General features: G+C 31.4%; 3 protein-coding genes, 1 non-coding gene and 1 pseudogene across 8 annotated transcripts; 1 reads left to right on the top strand and 4 right to left on the bottom strand.

Moving 5' to 3' along the window:
* Positions 1-302: 302 nt before the first annotated feature.
* Positions 303-1,004, bottom strand: LOC130933707 (uncharacterized). Its single transcript, XM_057863327.1, has one exon. It carries the CDS (start codon positions 1,002-1,004, stop codon positions 303-305), a length of 702 nt encoding a protein of 233 aa, XP_057719310.1.
* A 4,968-nt stretch (positions 1,005-5,972) lies between these two features.
* LOC130938700 (small nucleolar RNA U3) lies at positions 5,973-6,196 on the bottom strand. The gene has a single exon (XR_009069855.1). It is a non-coding gene; the product is annotated as a small nucleolar RNA U3 (small nucleolar RNA).
* Positions 6,197-6,549: 353 nt separating this feature from the next.
* On the top strand, positions 6,550-6,733 carry LOC130936995 (U2 spliceosomal RNA; annotated as a pseudogene).
* Positions 6,734-10,536: 3,803 nt separating this feature from the next.
* On the bottom strand, positions 10,537-11,208 carry LOC130933706 (uncharacterized). The gene has a single exon (XM_057863326.1). The coding sequence runs from the start codon at positions 11,206-11,208 to the stop codon at positions 10,537-10,539; it is 672 nt and encodes a 223-aa protein (XP_057719309.1).
* Positions 11,209-11,920: 712 nt separating this feature from the next.
* Positions 11,921-16,834, bottom strand: LOC130933417 (calmodulin binding protein PICBP-like). 5 transcript variants are annotated; one of them, XR_009067710.1, is made up of 6 exons: positions 16,596-16,834; positions 16,175-16,492; positions 14,166-15,969; positions 12,693-14,083; positions 12,374-12,446; positions 11,921-12,212 (listed from the first exon to the last, which is right to left on the bottom strand). XR_009067710.1 is itself a non-coding variant. In XM_057863028.1 (4 exons), the coding sequence occupies exons 2-4, from the start codon at positions 16,481-16,483 to the stop codon at positions 12,759-12,761; spliced, it is 3,438 nt and encodes a 1,145-aa protein (XP_057719011.1). In that variant the 5' UTR covers positions 16,484-16,492; positions 16,596-16,834; the 3' UTR covers positions 12,464-12,758. The 5 variants fall into 5 exon arrangements, 1 of the variants encoding a protein (XP_057719011.1); XR_009067709.1 differs by having other exon boundaries at positions 12,374-12,427; XR_009067707.1 differs by lacking the exon at positions 12,374-12,446.
* Positions 16,835-16,840: the final 6 nt, after the last annotated feature.

The following is a 16,840-nucleotide window of genomic DNA, read 5'->3' as shown; positions in this document are numbered from 1 at the left end:
ATAAGTTTACGGAGATGTTCTTATGCCCAATGTTAATTTTGAATAAAAAGGAAGAATTGAAGGAAATAAAACAATTTAGAACAAAGAGGCTATAATTGTCCCATTATGTGATATTGAAATATCTATTATGTGCAATCCAAATTATAAATTAATCATTTAAACTCTACATTATTGTCCAATACAAGTCTAATCTAATAGATGTACATCTATTCATTCATGTTTGATTACATAATTACATGCTAATTAATTAACATCGACCATATGTATGAACAAAAAAAAAAAAAAAACTAAGGTATAGCTAACTATCGATCCAACATAGGAACATAGCATCTTATGGGTTTTTTATTTAACAACATACCAAAACCCCTATTCTTAACAAGATTAATACTCAAATCCATGCACCTAGGGTTCATGATCACACTCTTTCTCAACCACCAACCAGATTTAATTTGACCCCAAACCCCCATTTGCACACTGAAGTTTATGTTATTCCTACTTTGTTCCATGACAAGATTGTCCACAACCCAATCCTTCACACTTGGTTGATCACCATCTATATTCCAATCCTTCCTCCACACTTTAAAGCTAACAAATTTATGTTCCCTTGGTCCCAAAACAATTGCTTTATTAATCTTTACTGAACTCACCCCAAGAACTTCATCTTTGAATAGTACCATACCTTCAATGTGATCAAGATACAATGTTGAAAAGATGTTTGGATTTTTTGCTGCTAATTCCACACCCCATTTGGATGATGCATTTTTGTATGAAACATTATTGAGGCCAGACACAGAAAGTCCAAGAATTTCCACCATGGGAGGTTTTGGTTTACCTGAAAGTTCTATGAGGATGCTTGGAGTGCAAGTAAACACCACAATTGTGCATAATAATAAGAACATTAGAAGCCCTGCTAGTTCTGCCATGAGAGCTATGTAAGGGCTTTCTTTTGTTGAATGGTAATAATCTTTCACATTATGCTTCCTCAATAATAGAGAATATTCCATTTTTGATAGAATATATATGTGACTATATATATGACGAGTAGCTTTTGAGATTGGAGATAGCTAGAAGAAGAAAGAAGATTTTTTATTGGATTTAGATGAATGTATGTGATGATCAATTGATCACGCATTTATATAAAGGGAATTTTGTAGGTTTTTTTTTTCTGCAAACAGAAATGGTTGTCATCTAACAATAATTTTGTATCATATTGTTGCATGTGGTTAATTATATGTAACGAAATGTTGACAGTAATAATCATATAGTAGTTATAGAACATAGTTAGTTGATAAAACTGGATCCATTTTGCTTCATTGCCTATCTGTTCACAACCATATTAGCAAATATAAAGCTTTTCAAAAATGTTATTTATATATTAAAATTGGTCACCATATATTTCTATACAAATATATATATATATAATTTAATTTATTTTTAATGTGTATTTTGTATTTTAATGTATATTTTATCTTATAAACTGAATTTAGTAGCTGATTTAAATGTAAACCTAATATGAAATTTAGTTTTTTATTTTGTACATATATAATTATTTTTACAACTGAAAAAATCACTACAGATAACAGACACAACAGAAACAATATGTGGATTTTGTATTTTTATTAATGCACAGATTAAAATGTAACCAATTATTGTTTAACTACAAAAAGTTAGGTGTAAAGTTTATTTCATTTTGAATATAATCAAAGAAATGGTGGTTAGGGAAAAAAGATATATTTTTTAGTTACTTTCTTGAAGTAAAAGTAAAATTTTAAAAATTAAAATTAAAAATAAAATAAAACATCTTAATAAAAAATATTATTTATAGATTTTATGTGATATAACTTATAAGCAAAAAAAATGATATGAAATAAATTTTTTGTTATTTTCCTTATTCAATTCCGCTGTTGAACAAATTTGACAAAATTAAATAAGGCATGAGATGTAATCCCTAGTGGCAAAAAATTTAAATAGTATAGGGCGAAAGTAGCATAAAATTTGAAGAAGGACCAAAATTTAATTTTTAAATATAAAAAAATTAAAATAAAATTTTAAGAAAATTAAATTAAAATTTACACACAGTTTATAAAAAAAAAAATTGAAGTTTAGGGGGCATTGTCCCCTTGCTATATGAGAGGCTCCGCCCTCAGTATACATGAGATTCTAAATTCAAATTTTATTCCTGTAAATGTAAATAATATATATTATGGCATCCTTCTAATTTATTTTTAAATGATATTACATGTCTAAACGTTTTTGTAACTAATTTTGGTGGTTAGTTTTAATGTACATTTAATATGAAATTTTTTATTTTTTATTTTATATATAAAGTTTTAGTTACATCATATATATAAGTATTAACTGAAATCTAATTTCTTTTGAATTTGTTTGGAGTTTTTGCATGTTGTCTGTTCTGGGTTCTCATTAAAGAATATTGAACATATAATTATTTTTACAGTTGAGAAAGTCATTAGAGATAACAGACACAACAAAAAAAATCTGTGGCCTTTGTATTTTTATTAATGCACAGGTTAAAATGTAACCAATTATTATTGTTTAACTACAAAATTAATACATATTTTGATATTTATATGTTTTTTTGTGTTTATTTCATTTTGAATGTAGTCAAAGGAACGGTGTGGTTAGGAGAAAACGATATATATTTTAGTTTACTTTCTTGAAGTAAAAGTAAAATTTTAAAAATTAAAATAGAAAATAAATTAAAATATCTTAATAAAAAATATTATTTATAGATTTTATGTGACATAAGCCAAAAAGAGGATATGAAATAAATTTTATGTTATTTTCCTCATTCACTTCCGTTGTTGAACAAATTTGACAAAATCAAATGAGGCACGAGATGTAATCCCTAGTGGCAAAGAATTTAAATAGTATATATGAGGTTACGTATGAAAGATTTGCAAATCTCTATCTCTTATATTAAAATTTTTCAAAGTTTATCTCATGGTATTTAAGTTAAAGAGATAAATAAATAAGTATGGTCGTCCTCTATTAAAATATATTCTGAGAATTAGCTGAAAGTATATGAAATACATTGCACATTTGCACCCTCAAAAATCATGGTTATGAGTCTGCCGTTTTTGTGTTATGTCTTCAAATTGTCTTCTTATTGGATATAAGAAAATAATGACATATGATGACATGTAAATGAGTGATTTTGGTCCAATAGATAAACCATAATTCAATATTTCAATTAATGTTTTCAATCAAGATTTTCGTGTCGTAATTGTCGTAACATTTTTAATTAAATCGCCTCATTTCTCTCATTTGAATTGAATTTCCAACGGGTATTTATGACGACAAGTTAGTTAAGGTTTTTTTTTTCGGTTTTTATGATATTTTTTAACTTGATAAATTAAAAATTAATTTAATTTATTATCAGTCAATAAATTATTATATAAATAACACATAATTTAAATTCTCGATTACAATTATCAATCAGGTTATTCCAGTGTGTTTAGAAATGTCCCACCTAAATTCGTGGATTGAACAAATCCATTCTGTTTATGGATAAAAAAATGTTTAACTTAGACTCTTTATAATCAATCTAATAGATTAAACAGGTTTAATTTTTTATTTTATTTTTTAAAAAATATTTTGATAAAAAATATTATTTTTAAGTAAAAAATATGAAATAAATAATATTTTGTTAATTGATAGATCAAATTTTTGAGTCAAATTAAAAAAGATATTGGTTAAAAATGTCTTTTTATTTAAAAAAATAAAAAAATTTAAACAGACGGCTTGTTTATCCTATGTACTAATCTATATAATCTGTCATTTTTTTGAGTTAATCGAACTCAATCTATTTAACCTAAAATTTAAACAAATTTAATATTAAAGGTAAAATTTACTCATTTTGACAGCCCATCCTAATATTTGTTACATTTTTTTAAATAGTAATACTTCAAATAGGTCCCCAAAAATTTGCGGTCTAATAGATTTATCTCTCAAAAAAATTAACTAGGTTTTGGGTCTTCAAATAGGTCTTCATACCAAGTTGAACTGGTTAAGACGATACTCTCTCTCCTACGTGGAAGTTGTAGATGTGACGTGTCAGATAAAGTAATATGCGTTCGCTCATGACACATTAGTCCCTAGACACATGGCTAAAACGACGTCGTTATGGGACAACGACAAACGATGCTGTTTTAAGGGGACAGATACGTCCCATCTTTGTTTCCTAATGCTCAAAACTTCGACGTTTTAAAGTTAAATAGGTTCTCTAAAATTTTTATTATAAATCAAAAAGGTCCCTAAATTTATAGTATATATGTCAAATTGGTCCCCTCGAATTAAGCAACTAGAACCAAAATTAAAATAAAATTATGATAAAATTACCTAAAGTATGTCAAAGTATGCAGTTCCAAGCACATGAAATAATAAATCTCAATTACAATTACAATTAAACAATTAGAATTTGTCAGTATCCTCATTTAGCATCTTGTTCTTTTGCAGAACTTTAATCTCTTTATCTCCATGAATTGGGTGAATACCAAATTTCAAGTTAGCAACAGTGGAATAATCATATTAATACGTTGCCTTGTGGTCAAATGGTCATGGTAACCTAAGTCCAAAAGAAAATTCTATAGGTCAAAGAAATAGATCAAGTCAATGGATGGGAGAAAATGTTTTACTTTCTCTATTAATGTACACAAATACTTCTTTGTTGTCTCTAATAAAATTTTCAACATGATAAAATATAGATACTATGTCTTCACTCATCTAAATACCAAAACATAAAACTCTGTCACAAGTTAACCAAGCAACCAACACAATACAACATCACAATAGAATAAAAATTTTAAACACTTACATTATTTTTGTTATTATTAAATACCTATCCATAACCACTTCACAATTCTTACTTAATTTACACCTACAATATACTGCCTATGAAGGATTAGTTCGTAAAATCTAAGTGAGGTTTTGGGATACTTGTAATTTTATATAGAGAGAAAGAGAAAAAAATTTTTTTTTATACAAGTTATCCATTTAAATTCAAGGACCTTTTTTACTTATAATAAAAATTTTAGAGAATTTATTTGGCTTTAAAACGTCAAAATTTTGAAAATAAAAAAATAAAAGTGAAAACGCATCTGTCCTTTCAAAATGACGTCGTTTAATGTTGTCCTAAAACGACGTTATTTTAACCATGTGTTCAAAGACTAATATGTCTTGAACACAACACATATTACTTTACTTGATAAAAAATATTTTGTTAATTGATTTAATCTAATTTAAAGACATATATAACATACATCTAATAATTTTAAAAATAAAAAACTTAATTAATTTTTTTGATAAACAAATTTATGGGACAACCAAATTTTTGGGACCTATTTAGAATATTAAAAAAGGATTAATGAACTAAGGATTTGATCTTGGGTTTGGACATGGCGAAAACCCAAAGAAATGATCTGACTGGACCAGCGAAACATGCCCCTTGCCACGTGTCCATTAAGAGGATTGAAATTCCATTCTTACCCATTGAACGTGGCAAGTGCCCCTCACCTCGATGAGTAGTGTAGTGCTGTGACTTATGAGTTATGATACTTTTGATGAGAAACCAAAGCATTTGTGTCCAAAATCAAAAGCAAAACAAAATAACACTTGGAACTGCTTCTTTGTTTCGACTTGCCAGTTACCACCGCAATCTGCTTCCTTTGTACTACCGTTCCGACAAGAGGACTCATCACCAACGAAGCTTCCATGGTGGACCCCACGCAAGTTCAACACCATTCCAATGGTTTTCTATTTTTCTGTTGCCAGGTAAATCAAAATGTGCAATCCCTCCTCTAAATATTTAGCCCCAAGGATAATATCTTTTTAGCCCATTTTCTTTCTCTAAAATAAAAGTCTAATTGTTTTATTTTTTTGTTTTTCAAAGTTAAAAAAAAATTGTCGAGTGAAGAAATCATTTTGCAAATTTGTTGTAAAAAAATATTTTGTTTGGTCTGTCAGACAACCGTGTGACCACCCCACCGCAGTTGGTGCGGTGAGAACGATCCCCCACTGCCACAGATGGAAGCCTCCAAGGAGGATTCGCTCTGGACCATTAATCACGCTCTGATCACACGGTCATGATTCATCAACCAGACTTCGGTTCCTGTCTCCTTAGAACTCAAGGATACGGTTGTACGAGCCTATAGAACAGATCCTGTTCAAGTAAGGTCGTGGCCATGTGTTTCGCTCTTTGATTATATAATTGCTCTTGTTTTGCTAAGAACAACCAATGTAGGACTAACTTCGCTTCCCTTGTTAACCTTATTAGTTACTCTCTCTCTTTCTGGAATTGTATTTATTGATTTAAGATCCCTCAATATATATGCCAATAATGAAATTATGGTGATAATAATGTTTTATAAAATGTAGTATTTTTGGTGCATTATCAAGTAAATAGCATGAGAAAGACTGTGCACCAGTTAAAATTGCTGTAGAAAACTTGACCGGTGGTCCTAAACCTTTCTCGTCATTTCTCTTATCATATTATTAATAACCTTAATTGCCGCATTGTTCCAGCCTATACGAACTACATAATCATTATTTGTCTCCTGTTCTTATCAGTTTAATATCTGATACATGGGCTAATAGTCCATTTGAATTAAATCAATTTTTACAGGGAGAGACCAGAGAGTCCATAGTGGTAGTTTGCTACTAAGACTCTCATGTGTCACCTTTGTCTTGCACTATAGCATAGTTTGGTACATTCATCCCACCCAAATCAGTTCAAATTATTCTTCGATGTTAGATTAGGATTTAAGAATTCAAAAAATGGTGTTGATGGATTATATAGGGTTCTGTTGTGACAGAATACAAAGTGTGATCCATTGATGCTTTGTTATCATTCACATTAGGTATTCTAGTAGTAGAAGATCAATCTTCAATCTCATGTATGAACAATTCTGTTATGAAATTCTACCTAAAATTAAAGCTTACAATGGTGGCATATATATATATCTGAAATATCAAAACAAATTAATTGAATGCTCAATTCAGTTTTATGGTTGATCTTGAATATTGATGCTTGATTAGCTAGACTGTTATACTGTTATAACAGGAACAGATGGAAACCCTGAAAGCGAGTGAAATCTGGGCCATTAATCACACTCTGATAACACGCTCGTGGTTCATCGACCATGTCTTTGGTTCCTTAAAACTCAAGGATAAGCGGTACGAGCATATAGAACTGATCCTTTTTTCCAAGTATACAATTTTGTGTTCATGTATATATACACTTATTTAGCTGCATTCATTAAGAATGATATGTAAAATGTTTGTAACCCTTCTGGATTTTCTAATAAAGTTGTAAGATGTTTCTTAGATAGCAACATTTATCTTTAATCATAGACTCGGTGGCTTACTTAAAAAGAACTGTAATATATACACAATTTTTTATATATAATCCCTTATTTTGATCTTATTAATTCCCTTCATATCAGGATTATGATCATTATGCTTTTTCATGTGGGCAGCTATCAGGAATTAAGATGTGAACCCATACACTCAACTTGCACAAGTGGAAGGAGATCATAACTGAGTCCCTGAGATACTAGTGAATTTATTAATGAACTAGAATGAAACCTGCGCGATGCACGGATGGTAAATTGATGATAGTATATAATAAATATTAAAATTGACTATGTTTTGTAGAATCAAATTAAATATGTATAAACTAAAGTTAAATTTAAAAGATGTTTTATTTAAAATAATTTATAATACAAAAGATTTGGATGTTGGAGTTGTACAAAGTGACATTTTTATTTGATGGTTTGATTTTTGCATTTGTTTTGGTTGATAGACTTAGTCTTCTAATGTGGTTCTAGTCCTTCTTTTTCTTTATTGGTTAGATGTGTCTTGAATTTTTATGATTTTCTTTCTCCTTAGTATTTTGATGTGTATGCAGTTTTCTAATGACATCTACAATAAAAAGAACAAAAATTTGTAGATTTTTTTTAAATAAGTTATTTTTAATAAGAATAATTGAAATAGTATAAAGCGAAATTACCTTTTAATATTTTTCTTTGACCCACACTGTCAGACAATGTCTCAATTGATGCAAATTTAAAATAGTGTTGGAAAATGTTTAATTTAAAAATATAATTAAAAATATAATAAATATGTTTGTTTTGTACCTTTTCATCTAATATAATCATTTCTAAGGAAAAAAACTCTTCTTCATTTTTGGGTGTTAATGTTTTTCATAGACTAATTATACAAACTTTGATAATCCAATTGTCTGTTTGTTTGGTAATATTGTCCAAAGAATGATGCTCTATTGAGTAAGTTTGAGATGTTGTGTAGTGCGAAAATAAATTTCTTGTGCTAAATTTGATGATGTTTGAAAAAGGATTTTGCTAGGTAGACAATGACTTTTGTAGGGCTCTAGAATGATGAGAGATTTATATAAGTAATTCAAATAGTATGGAATTTGAATCTTTGTAATGTAAAATTTATTATGATTAATAAATTATTATGACATTAGTAATATGTATGTTTATTACATTTGATGAGTTATTTATAGAAATTAATAAATTAATTATTTGGATTATAAATTTATTGTATTGTTTATAACGGTAAAATATAATAAATATAGGGATATAGATTTTTGTAGATTACAAATTTGGTTAGATACTATTAATGTCTAATTATTGTCATTGGTAATTTTGCAGTCTAATTTGTATATATTTCTATTACTTGTATGTTTTTTGTATATTTTATTTTTTTGCTGATTTGAAAATAATAGTTGATTTGGCATAAATTGAGTGGTTAATTCTAAAATTTTGCCAAGTAAACAATATTGCTGACATGACATTAGTAGGAGGAGAAAGATGTCTGGATAAATTTATCCATTTACTTTTATATATTAAGAATAGATTGGATCGTGTTTAGGCTTGAACGTGAGATTCAGACTCCTAATGACGTAGCATCCGTCTTAGCCAAGTGGCCGCTGTCCGAGTTGTTCGTGAAGAGATAGAGAATGGTACCTGCAAGACACACTTCGATGCTTAAGTCAACAAGGGTATTAACAAGTTCATAAGAGATTGGATTTTAAGTATACCTAAGAGATGTCAGTGTATTTATAAGTGATGAGTCAATAACTACTGTTGAAATAGTTCTACCATTATTGGTGGATAACTATCCTTTTTATTCAGGAGTTGTTGATATCTCTCTTTTAGAAGTGAGAGATAATAGAGATAAGTTATAACTTTTTCACGAGAAAGTTATCACTTGATAGTATTCTAAGAGGTCAGTTATTTGGTTCTCTGTTTTGAGCCTGACTTTGAGTTTTAGGATAGGATATGAACAACTATGGTAGAGCAATTTATTAGTATCTTTGTTGTGGACTTGATTTTACCAAAATTAATGATAATGTGAATTCTCAACCATTTATACGTTGAAAAAATATCGTTTTTTATTTATGCCAAAATAATTTAATGAAATCAAAAGACATTACTTAAACGCTATTGCAGGTACATGTTCTAAACTCAAATTTTACTCATGCAAATGTAAATATTGTATATTACAGCATCCTTCTAATTTAATTTTGAGTGATGCTACAAGTAAAAGTGTTTTTGTAGTCAATTTTAATTAAGTGGACACAAATAAAAAAAAATGGGCATATATGCGTTATTACTTTTTCTTTTTGGTACTTTTTTCACACATAATATTTAATTTGTTAAAGAGCATATAAATTTATTGACATAGTACATAAATTTTTGAACATATAAAAATTTGTATTAATATAGCATAAAAATTTTTATATATAGTACTAAAATTTTTATTCATAACATAGAATTTTTGTATATAACATAAATTTTATTAATGTATAACACAAAAGTAAAAATTCAGGTGTAATTACCAATAATAATAGAACGAATAAAAATGCACCTGAGTTGATAGAACAGATAAAAATTAATATAAGTTAATAAAAATTAATTTAAAAAATTATGGAGACAGAACGGAAATATGAGTTAGGGTAGAACTTTTACTACTAGAGATAATAATGGGATAAAATCTACATAAAATAAAATAGAATGAAAGAATAAGTAGTGCAAAAATACATTCTTATTTGTTTTATTACCATTGGTAATTACTAGAGAACCACTACTTATGTGTAAAGTGAAAATTCAGTGCAGTCAACTTCATGTGAAGTTGATAATTGAGAGTTTTAAATTATTTAACGACTCTTAGCTATCAACTTCACGTGAAGTTGACTGCATCTAAGTTTTCACTTTACACGTAAGTAGTGATTCTCTAGTACTTTTTCTAATTGTAGATAAAGTAGGAGGAGAAGCATGATGATAAAATTGGTAGTAATAATTGTTGAAAATCATGATAATTAACTAAGAAGAATAATAATAAAAGATACTAACAAAGGGTGACAGTTGAATTTACAAATTCTTGTATATGACTAACTCAGGCTAAAAAATTATAGACATATATTCCTTCATGTCAAATACAAATTGACAATTGGAAGAAATAATTTTCTTTTTTTTTTAATAAAAAAGAAAGATTCTAATTATCCAACATAGGAACATAACATCTTATTGGCTCTTCATCTAACAACATTCCAAAACCCCTCATAGGGACAAAGTTAATAGTCAAATCCATGCACCTAGGATTCATGATAACACTCTTTGAAGACCACCAACTAGATTTAATTTTACCCCATACACCCATTTGCACACTGAAATTAATCTTCTCTTTATGTTTGTCCATCATGATATTTTCCACAACCCACTCCTTCACCTTTGGTTGATCCTCATCATCTATATCCCAATCCTTCTTCCACACTTTAAAGCTAACAAATTTATGTTCCATTGGTCCCAAAGCAATTAACTTTTTCTCTAAGGAACTCACCCCAATAACCTCTTCTTTGTATAGCACCATACCAACCATGTGATCCAAATACAATGTTGAGAATAGGTTTGGGTTTTGCACCACCAATTCCACACCCCATTTGGCTGATACATTTTTGTTTGTGTATGAAACATTGAGCCCTGATACAGAAAGTGCAAGGATTTCCATGGTGGGGGGTTTTGGTGTACCTGATAGCTCTGTGAGGATGCTTGGATTGCAAGTAAACACCAAAGTTGTGAATGATATGATGAAGATTAGAAGCCCTATGAGTTCTGATATGAGAAGCAGGGAAGGCCAATCCTTATTGCTTGAACAACAACCTCTCATGTTATTCATTAACTGAAAAAGCATCTTTTTTTATAGTAAAGATATAAACCTATGAGAGATTGGAGAAAAAGACAGAGAGATCTGGTTTGGATTTCAATGAACATGTTCATGCATTTATATGTAGGAGTCTTTTTCATTAAATTTGCTTAGGAAATTTTAGATATGAATTTGATAGCATGTAACGGTTATTTCATGTAAGCATTTTGCATAATCTAGTTGCAATAACTGTGAATTATGGAAGTTGGAATAATTAACGAAACAATGTTAAAATTAGTCACAGGAGATATATACACAACATATATAGTTTCATAATCCATTTGGATTTGCTTTGATGTCTATCTGTTCATAACTATATTTAACAAATATATAGTTTTTGTTTTAGATTGAATCTGTAAACTTAATAAATTAATTCGAGAAACAACTTAAAAATTCTTCTTTTCTTTTACAATTGAATAAATCAAGGATGAACGTTGTAAAAGGTCATGGCCGAAGCGAATCCATTTGTTTTAGAAAAATAAAAAATTGCAAATATATAGTTATTTTTTAGGTGCCATCTGTAAAGTTTTATTATTCATTTGACATCTTTAATTATTATTACTATTATTTTTTGTAATTCAGTAGTACATCATTATATAAATACGAAAAATAACTATATAAAATGTCCAACTGTGAACAGAGAATTAAAATTAAAAACAATAATCATTATTAACATAAATAAATGTGTATGACACAAATCAGGCTAAATAGGATACATTAAAATTAAAATAAAATGTATATATCTATATATTATTATACATTTGAAATTGTCCATGGTATTTGTAATGCAAAGGTCTCTAAATAGGATACATGCATCTGCTAAGTGCTAACACCGTGGATGGAAAACAAGGGAAAGAAGTAAAATTTAAAGGATCAATCAAACAGTGCTACTCACACAATGTTCTGGAAAACCAACAATATGCAGACTCATCCCAGAGGATTATGATCAAATAGATCTTCTTTTTGACCTGCAAATATAGAGGAAACCAGCAATTAGACATCTCAATAATACAGTGGCATATACATATACAACTTATAAACTATGAATTTAATTTTGATGCACTGTCAGTGTAAAGTAGTTTTACATGTGCATCCAATTATGTAATGCCACATCAGTCAAAATAACTACCTTTCACATTGACCGCGTGAATGGTCATCCAAAAGAACAGATGTAATTGCACGACTGTGTAAAACGTTTTAAGCTGTCAATACATTAAAATTAAACTCATAAACTATTACATGAATGTTGATATTCATGATCATACATAGTAATTAAGGTAAGCATAGGAGTATATAGAAGAGCCTGCTTGATATTTCTTTTTCTCATGTCATAGAAACTCTCTTTTTCACACAGTTGGCAATCTTTGCAATACTTGAAGAGCAAGAAAAAGTAAAGCCAAAAACTAAACTAAATTGGAAGTTGCTGCCAGGGGAGGGTGGTTTCCTACCTTTCAGCTTGTTTAATTAGCTTGAATCTACTTTGCATACAAAGCTATTATGCTATTTGACCAGCTTTAGTTTTTCATGGTTGGCATGACTGTTTCAAAAGCTTCTACTAGCAGCCCCACCTTTCTTTTCCGAGCTGGGGTTAGTTGCGAAACAACCTGTCTAAGCGCATAATCAAGCATCCATTCTTCTGTGCCTTTCCTTCCTGCCATGTCTAGATGCCTTAAGTTAACCTTTTCTGCTTCTGGATCAAGCTCTATTGGCAGATATTTAGGCCCTCTTGGGTTGAATTTTCTCACTTTTTCCAATGACTTGATGAATCTCCTAAGCAGGATCACCTTTTTAAGATTGCTCCAGCTTCTAGGTAATTTCCTGTCCGGGTTGTTTCCTTCCTTTGATTCTGTTTGATCTTCCTTTTCGCGTTTTTCAGTTATTGTATTTCCAAATGCCATCCTTGGTTCCTCTTGGTTGTCTTTGCTGAACACTCTTTCAGCACCATTGGATTGTTTGGAGCCGTCGACTGAAATTGTGTTTTCAGTCATCAATTGTCTGTCTGGTGTATGTTCAAGATCATCCGGGATGATTGAATCAATTGCTTCTTCTACCATCTTGATGGCTTCAAGCTGTTGGCGTTCAACTTCTTGGTCAGCTAGACCATGATCCTTCATGTCCATACCTTGATTCATCATTGGTGTACTTTCACATGAAACTGAGGTGTCTCTTGATCTGCTACCTTCATACTCAGATTCTTTCCCATCTGCTCCATCAATTACTAACTTGGAATCATTTTCTCCTGAACCGGATACCATGTGCTTATACACCAAGTACCATAGTCCTGTGTAGTTCTGCTTCTCTGGCTGAGTCTCAGATTCTACATTAGCATTATTAGGATCTTCAGATTGCTCATGCATAGGGATATTAGCTTTCTCTGTCCTTCCTTCTGTGTCAGTTTTTGGTTCGCCTAGTTGGTCTGAAGGTTCTCCTGAACCAACCAAATTAGTTCCAAGTGTCCTGACAAGACCTTTTAGTATAAAACTTTTCGAATTAGAAAATTGTTCTGTATTGGCATCAATCTTGGTTTCAAAATCTCGTTGGGGTGAGCCAGATTGGCTTGTTGGATTTCTTTTGTTTGAATCCAGTACTGAGTCTTCTGGAACTTCACTGAGTATCCCACTGAATGGAGCCTCCTCATGATGAATATTATCATTTCCAGTTAATGCCTTCTCCCCATTATCATAACTGCTGGCTATACTGTGTGTGGCATTTGATTTTTCTTTGACAGTTCCAGATGCAGAAATAGTCTCAACTGCCTTGGTCCCAAGATTTTCAAGACATCTTTCTTTAAGCACAACAGAATTGTGCAGTTCAGGCATTGTATTATAACAAGCATTATCTGCAAATTCAATAATAATATTATGAGAACATGGATGCTTTTCCAAGCAACATATCTTATTAGAATAACCATAAATCTGTACCTTTTTCTGTTTCTTTCTTGCTGTGATTCGAGGAGTCATCAAGGGACCGAACTGGATTGGCTCGATTCTCAATTGTTGCAGAAGACAATGGGGTATTTTGAGCATCTTGAAATGGAAGAATTGTTTCAAAAGCTTCTACTAGAAGTGAAACTCTTTGCCTTTGAGCTGGTTCTAGTTTAGAAATGACCTTCTGAAGTGCATAATCAAGCATCCATTCATCAGCACTTTGTTTCTCTTCAGCTGTTTGGCGCTTGAGAAAAACTTTTTCTGCTTCAAACTCAGAATCTAATGGCAAATGTCTCGGTCGCCTAAACTTTAACTTTCTCACCTTGTCCAGTGCCTTCACAAACCTTCTCAACAGGATTAGCTTCTTCAGATTGCTCCAGCTCTTCGGTGTTTTCTGGTCAGGTTTGGATCCCATTCCTTGCCCTGTTATCTCTTCTGCTTGACTGCTCAAGTTTTCGTCTTTCGGCAATGTATCTTCTTTGGAAGATTCTTCAGATACAGAGACACTTCCTTCCCCAGTTTTATCTTCATTCTTTTCTAAGAGCTCCTCATCGGGGCCGGAGCCTCTAGACTTAGAACCATCATCAGAAGCAAGGTCTTCTGTTTCCGGAAGAAGAATTTCATCAAATGCTTTCTGGACCAAGTCAATCACACTCTTATTTTCATCATACACAGCCTGGTCCCTTTCGCACTGATCCTGAATGGAAGAGCTGTTTACTACATCAAATGAGTGAGCTCCTTTCCCTTCTCCTTTCTTATCATTCCCATCATTTGGATGCTTTTCTTCCCTCTCTGGGTTACCTAACATGGCATGCTTATACACTAAGTGCCACATTTTCATATATCTATCATTCCCTTCCTGTATTCTGTAAGCAGGCTTAGCTTCTTTCTGCAAAGAACACACCTGCATTACTTCATTATCTCCTTTTTCTTCACCACTGGTGGCTACTTCTCCCTCCAATATCTCAATATCAAAAGAAGAAGGCTTAACCACATCAACTAATGTTGATTTCTCAAAGGCATCATACCTAAAGTTGTTATTTTCTTCATCCTCTCCCATAGAACTGCCACCTTCACCAAATGTGGAATCTTCATTGTCAACAGCCCTAATACTTGAGTCCTTTACCTTCCTTTTCCCATTCTGAATGTTAGATATGCCACTTTCAGTGTTAATAATTCCGGTTTTCTGAGCAACTTTCCTTGAATTACCAGGCTTGTTTGACCTGGTAGCAGCTCTACCATCCATTTTCATGCTCCTTTGGGCCTTCAACTGACGCCTCCTCATCGACATAAAGCGTTTCAATGGAGGCAAATCCTTGTGCCGACGACCGTGAAGGGAACAGTAAGTGTATGGACAAACCTTGACTGCTGATACTTCTTGAGAACCATTTTCGTCAAGTGACAATTCATTGTGATCAGAGAAATGGGAATCCTTGAGAGCTGAAGAACAGGTGGCTCTATGCAAGCTTGATTCTGTGGAGAGAGAGATGTGATGATGGCCTTTGTCCATGGAAGCTTTCCTTGATTTGGAAGTAGGCATCTTTGCTAGGATCCTCACAGGCTTCAAGCTCAATCTTCTTGTAAGAACTCTCTGGGGTTTGTTACCACCATCATAAGATTGTGTATCATCACTGCCACAAATGGATTCAGATACTTTTCTTGTTGATTTTTGGCCATTCAGAGTTCCAATCTTGATTGATCTTGATGACTTGAGTTTCCTCCTCACATCATTCCTTCCGGATATCTTTCTGCTCAGACTCCTCTTCAGTTTCACAGTTGTGAATAGCATTTGTGTATTCTGCAGGCAAGAATCAAGAATCCATGTCAGAGATCCAAGAAGGACTTTACATCTATGGCTTATTAAGGTACAGTTCCACAAGAATCAAGACTCAAGAAGCAATGCATATTTTTCATTTTATCCTTTTCACAAACACTGAAGCTGCCCAAAATCAAGCTTTTACAAATTTATAAATTTATCAAGAATCAGTAAACTTTCTTTTTACCTGAAAGCTCTCCTTTGCATGAGAGCTACTTGTACCCTTCATGTAATGAGGTGACGAATCTGACATCTCAATTGGGGTTGTTGGCATTTCTGAACTTTCTGTGGCAAAAGATGAGAGAATGGAAAGATTCTCATGCTTGGATTTCCCTCTTCTATTGGTTGATCTCATGCTTGAAAATCTGGGAAACCTTATTGATCTCATTTTCTTCAGTTTCTTCACTGATCCCAACCTTCCTATGCTTTTATGCTGAAACGAAAGAGAGTCCTCCGTTTCAGGCACACTTTTAGATTCAACCTCTAGATTGATCATTCTGCAGAACTGCAGAACACATTCAACACATTGAAATAAAATTTGGTGGAAAAACAAATAAATTCTAGATTGAGTAATGAAAACAAATGAACAAAATTAATTGGTCTGGCACCTATTCGTGAAAATGCTCCAGAGAAGTGTGTGTAGTGTACTTTGTTCTTTGTTGTACAGCTGTGTACCAGTTTTCTTAGTTGCACTTTGATATTAAAATTAATGGAGGAATTAAAAAAATTATATATCTTATAAAAAAAAAAGCTATGGCTCTTGAGATTTACGTCTAGGAATTGGAATTGAAATTGTCAAAAGATTTTTTTTCTTTAATTAAAAAAAATCAGTGAAATGGGGACATTGGAGACT

The sequence above is a fragment of the Arachis stenosperma genome, chromosome 6 (genome assembly GCF_014773155.1).
Source record: "Arachis stenosperma cultivar V10309 chromosome 6, arast.V10309.gnm1.PFL2, whole genome shotgun sequence".
NCBI lineage: Eukaryota > Viridiplantae > Streptophyta > Magnoliopsida > Fabales > Fabaceae > Arachis > Arachis stenosperma.
This window is presented reverse-complemented; position numbering and strand designations above follow the sequence as displayed.

Excerpts from the sequence above, each read along its gene's own strand:
- LOC130933707 (XM_057863327.1), bottom strand. The coding sequence starts at position 1,004 with ATGGAATATTCTCTATTATTGAGGAAGCATAATGTGAAAGATTATTAC.
- LOC130933417 (XM_057863028.1), bottom strand. The coding sequence starts at position 16,483 with ATGATCAATCTAGAGGTTGAATCTAAAAGTGTGCCTGAAACGGAGGAC. Across the intron at positions 15,970-16,174 it reads ATGCAAAGGAGAGCTTTCAG|AATACACAAATGCTATTCAC; the intron begins GTAAAAAGAAAG and ends TCTTGCCTGCAG. Across the intron at positions 14,084-14,165 it reads CAAGAAAGAAACAGAAAAAG|ATAATGCTTGTTATAATACA; the intron begins GTACAGATTTAT and ends TTGAATTTGCAG.
- LOC130933706 (XM_057863326.1), bottom strand. The coding sequence starts at position 11,208 with ATGAGAGGTTGTTGTTCAAGCAATAAGGATTGGCCTTCCCTGCTTCTC.